This window comes from Monopterus albus, unplaced genomic scaffold (genome assembly GCF_001952655.1).
Source record: "Monopterus albus unplaced genomic scaffold, M_albus_1.0 scaffold154.1, whole genome shotgun sequence".
Classification (NCBI taxonomy): Eukaryota; Metazoa; Chordata; class Actinopteri; order Synbranchiformes; family Synbranchidae; genus Monopterus; species Monopterus albus.
The window spans coordinates 844,058-849,607 of NW_018128034.1; the positions used below are offsets into that span (position 1 = coordinate 844,058).

The 5,550-nt window shown below is 43.9% G+C and overlaps 1 protein-coding gene across 1 annotated transcript in view; it reads right to left on the reverse strand.

Moving 5' to 3' along the window:
- The window catches only part of arid1ab (AT-rich interactive domain 1Ab), a 64,707-nt gene extending 61,640 nt beyond the window's left edge, over positions 1–3,067 (reverse strand). The window contains exon 1 of the mRNA XM_020614920.1: positions 1,740–3,067. Within this exon, the coding sequence (XP_020470576.1) occupies positions 1,740–2,423 (684 nt within the window). The 5' untranslated portion in view covers positions 2,424–3,067. The remainder of the gene's footprint in view (positions 1–1,739) is intronic.
- Positions 3,068–5,550: the final 2,483 nt, after the last annotated feature.

Here is a 5,550-nt window from a genome sequence, read left to right on the forward strand (position 1 = left end):
AACAATTTAGACTGTATGAAAGCTCCATTGGTGTGATCCCTATACCCCATCTTATGCACAATTCTTATCGCTCTTTTTTGTAATATATACAATGGTTGAAGTGAGCTTTTGTATGTGTTTACTTCCTTTCTGCACAAGGAAGTAAATTAGACTACTGTACGCATGCAAAAAAAAGAGCTCTGCCACTTGGCTGCTTGTAAACACAACTGCAGCCAGTCCGGCTCTCTCACATGGCCATGAGACATCAGGGCACACAAGTCTCCTCAACTCCTGATCTGGAAAAAGTGGGAAACAGTTGTACAACAGGGTTGATGTGACCGCACCTACTCTATATGCTGCACCCCAGGGTGCACAGTAGTACAACTAATCTTCCTCTGCACATCTGAGGTCAAGAGCTAGAAATGACAGCAGAGATGTGATCAGCACAAGTGAGCACAACATTTGATCAAACCTACAAAAACAAAGGTGGGTCCACATGAGTAGTCAGCATGCAAATTACTGCAGTGGGAGGAACTGAACCAAAGGTGCTCACTAAATGCTTTCAATAAATACAACCAGTGAATTAGTTATTATTGTGAAATTAATATCATGGTTACTGGTGTATATTTCTGCTGATATGAGAGTAAATTCAGATATAAAAAAAATCCAAAGATATTCTAAGATTACACAAGTGTATGCAATACTGTTCAAAATGAATAAAAACAGAGAAAAGACTGGGACTATGCTGTCTTGACACAGTGGAGGAACACATATCGGGGCAGAGGGGGCTGTTTTTCTCCTGCCTTCCATTAGATGCAATTATAAATGGCCAAGAGCAGAGGGATGGGGAGCCAATCAGATCTCGGCTCGCATGTCAACCTAAGACCAACTGTCTCCTGACTCTGACAGCAGGATTTTACCTCCATAATTCAAATCCCAAAGCAAAGGCAATCTGCACTTTTCCAACTTCCACCAATGGCCGTGTTTACAAGGTGGCACATGGAGGAGAGGCGCAGAAACAAGCGATCGGAGTCGAACCAAGCCGCAATGAATGAAACACTCCGTCAAGATGAATTAATCGCGGTCACAAACACACTTTGATCCGAGTAAACACTTAGCGGATGTAACTGTTGCCATTCAGTGGACTGTGAGACACATCTGCACGTCACCGTGCAACGGCTTTTTAGCAGACTGAGGAGTGTTTTTCTTAATGATTATGCAAATGTTATTTAACGGCTATCGCTGTCATTTGCATGTTGTTTATCGCCTTGACAGCTACTGACACTACTCTGATAGCACAACACCTAATAGGAGCTATTTAGCCGCGGATTGTCCTAGAAATAACAGTAGTTACAGCGTGAAATCTACAATGAGGCTGGAGAAGCAGTGCGAAGAAATATCACCTTATCTCCCTCTGCGCGCACGCACGCACACACACACACACACACACACACACACACACACACTTTCTCCTGACAAACTCCTGCTCTACTTAGTCAAACTCTTGCCCTGTGCCAAGCAGGGACTCACACTACCAACGTTACCCACGACTCAGAAAGTTGTTTCTAACAGACTACGAGGCTTCTTTCTCTGTCTAAACACTATTGCAGAGGGTGGTATTGAGAGGCAGCCATTTTAGAGCTCTTGCTACATAGACAATGGCTGGTTCGTGGCAATATGCAACTCTACAGTGCTTCTTTCTGAGCTGCTGAGTGACTTTAACTCAGTGAGTGCGTGTCAGTGCTGTAAGTAAAGTTTACCTGATTTCTGTTTGGAGGTTGTCCAGTGTTTCCCGGGCTCATGGGAGGTGGATGGTGGGTCCTTTGTTGCCAACCCGGATGGACCCCACCATACTGACTGCTGCCCATATCTCCTGGTCCCTTGTTGGCCCCTTCCTGATTGTTATAGTCTCCTTGGGGGTAATTTGAGTAGCTCCTGGCAGAGCTGGGGGATGTCAAAAGCTGGTTTAAAGTTGGCGTAGACGTAGGTTGTTGGTTTCCCATGTTATATCTCTGATTATTATAAGCAGCCATAGCTGTTCCTCCTGCTGGCTGTTGCTTGCCTGGCTGCCCCCCAGCCGCCGGAGGCTGGCTGTTACGCGGGGAATTCATGGCCCCGTATCCTTGGCCCTGATATGACGTCCTGTTCTGGAAGGGGCTGTAGTTGTTATAATGGTTGGGATAGCCGTGTTCGTGTGAATTAGGGGGGTAAGGGTCCATCATGCCTGGCCCCGATGCAGCTGCCATGCCAGGGCTTTGTTGTCCGCCATGTTGATGAAAAGGGGCCCGGCTGTAGTGCTGGTTGTAACCGTAAGGAGGTGGAGGAAAGGGGCCCGTGTGGTGGTGTCCCATCCCGGGATGGTTATTCCCTTCAGGCCCGCCTGTATCATTCTGGTTACTGCTATTATTATTTACTCTGGGCAAATTTCCGTTGCCGTTCTTCATGTCAGTATCCCCTGCTCCACCAGCATTTCCAGCATCGGTCCCGTCCTGCAGCTCCTTATGGCCAGGAGATCCGCCGTCAGGTCCCGGTTCCTTATTTTCATGCTGCTTCTCTCCCGGTACCGGCTCCTCCTGTGGGTCCCGATCCGGCTTTTTGAGTTCTGCGGGCTAGTGTTGAGAGTGCCGACGCTGGCGACTTGAGCGGCCATGATATTCCTCTCTCTTTCCCACTCTTTCTCTACCTCTATCTCAGCACGGCGACTCACTCACAATAAAACTCCGAATAACCATTGAAAATACATAGAATTATATTTATAACAACGTACCCGTTGTCCCGGTTCATTCCCCCCTTTGCCCTCCGCCCGGACAGGTATCCGGTGATCCACTGCGACTCCGTTTAAAGTTTAAACAGACAGGGGAAAGTTTGTGAAAGAAAAAATATATAAATACACAGCCAGGGAAATGAATTTCACCTACACAAGTGTATATGTATGTGTGTGTGTGTGTATGTGTATGTGTATATGTGTATGTGTATGTTGGAGGGGGGGGCTTCTGTTACAGAACGAGAGCGCGAGCTAGAAATCAACCAAACCAGCACGAGGCTCCGCGAGACACAGCCATCTTACCGACCTGTCGCGAGAAAACCAAACCCCGGAGCGGAGTCCTCCACGAAAACTGGATCCAGACTGCGCTGTCTAATAACAACATTGTTTATACCCAGTAAGAGCCATTATTATCGGTGTGATGCGTTTTAAACTGAGTTTATGCATTAAAATGTCGTACTAGAAAAGCCTTGTTCATTAACATAAAATACAGGTCATTTTGAGACAAATTAAATGTTGCATACAGGGGAAAAGGCTTATGCTAATGAAAACATTGCAGTGTGCAGACAAAATAAGTGTCTATTAAATTTAGATTGACTATATATGTGTGTGTGTGTGTGTGTGTGTGAATATTAATTGCTTTATTTCATGTAGTAAGACACTAGCTCATTGCTCGTGTCTACAAGTGATCCTTGTATGACACACATTAAGTGCATTTGATATAATGTCCCATAGCTAAATAGCTATCTGTCCTAAGAAGTAAACATATTTTCAGTGGTTTTACATCCACAACCTTACTAATGATCAAAAGGATCCTAACACTGAGTTCAAATGCATTTTAATTAGGGACAGAGTTTCATGGACAAGGCCTGTGTGTACACTGCTAAATGCCACACATTGTGCCTATAGTTTTAAGGTATTAAACCAATTAAAATGTCCCTTTCTTTTAGCATATCACTCTGCCTTGAAGTCAGCCATTCGACCATTCCGATTACAAAAATTATTTCATGCTTGTGCTGTGTGTTACTCTTTGATACATTCATTTGTGCAGTTTATCTTATTAGTTTGTTAAAGGACTGGAACCAAATAGGCTACAATGTCATCTTCTGTTAAGAATGGGCTAATGGCTGGAAGTGACTGCTTCCATGTGTCAACGACAGCAAATGAGAAGACCTAGTGCAGGGGAGGAAAGTAGAGGAGAGCATGAAATTACAACCTGTGTGTCTGTGTAGTGTGTGTGTGTGTGTGTGTGTGTGTGTGTGTGTGTGTGTGTGTGACAGAGAGAGAGAGAGAGAGAGAAGGATGGGGGATGGACTGAGCCAGTCACAGAGCAGGAAGTGAAGATACAAAAAGAGAAACAGTGGTGGTGAAGTCACAGCAGCCTATAGGCCACTGAAATTTAACACACCACATGTTATCTCTTAAAAGTCTAATTTCATGCCAATACATAAGAGAATGAGAGGAGATATGGAGAATGCATAAAATGGTCATATACAAAAAAATAGGAAGAGACTCTCCACCTCTCTCTCCCTCTCCCCACCCCCCTTCTTCGTGCTCTGGGCCTGCCTGCCTCACGCTCTCCTAGCAGCAGCAGCCTTTGTGCTGCCTTAAAGTCCTGTCAGAATTTTCAAAATCACGCACTTTGAACTCTAACATTGTAAAATTAATTAATGTGAAAAGAAAGTGTAGACTGTCCTGCCATAGGTTATCCTAGTTGCTGAGCAAACAACAGTGGAATATAATATAAACTATAAGGAATAGGCTGACTGGCTATCATATAGCCAAATTTAGTGAAACAGTACCATAAACACAACTGACATTTGAACACAAGAACAAGTTTCAACAGTAGAAAATTATAGGGGACTGAAATGCATTGAGAGTAAAATATATAACCATATTATTTATGTTGTTTTATTTGAAAAAAAAAAAGTTCTCTATAGAAGTACCAAAACATTTGAGGGCACTGTAAAAGTCTGGGTCAGTGTCTAATGTACATGTAGCCAGGGAAGAAAGGAAGGGCGACGTTAGCCAAAAACTCAACAGCCACACTGGTATAGAGTGTGGTTACCCAAATCGAGCCTAACAGGACCCATCCCATTGGGCTCGGACCGGCTTTAGACAGAAATTTAGAAACTATGTTCGGGTCTGGGTCAGGTTCAGACACATAGGTGAAACTTTAGGCTAGGGTTCGGACGCCACACTGTCGGGTACAGGAAAGGTTTGGACAAAATCATGCGACTCAACCCGTGCTCTAAACTGGTACTGGGGGCTTCCACAGTGGTTGTATTTTATTAGGCTACTGCACATCAACCTGATCAAACACAGTTGGTCAGCTACAATCTGTCATACATACATGAAACCAAAATGTCACACTTGATTAGCGCATGTAAAAAAACAAGGAATGAGAGGCTCAGACATGAGCATCTGTCCTGTAGCATGCGCTGGGCTCAACTAGAAAAACAACAATCTGATGACTTAGCTAGATTTGTATCTAAGCAACACTATGTCAGAAAGGTACATTTTTGTAATTTCGGCTGTTACAGCACACAAACCAAATTGCAAGCATTTTTATTTTGCAGCTCAGCATTTGAGTGTGTGCAGGCACATACAGTATTTCTAAGTGCATAAATATAGGCTATTTGAGAGTGAAGGAGGGTCCCTGCTGCTCACTCAAATCATCTGTTGCATTCTTGATTATGTCCTCTTTGCTGTCAAATCTGTTTCTGCTCTTATAAATCCATAACTGAGCACTCTCAAATTCTGACTTGCAAACTGATAAACTTTCAAAACATTTGGTGCTGACAGAC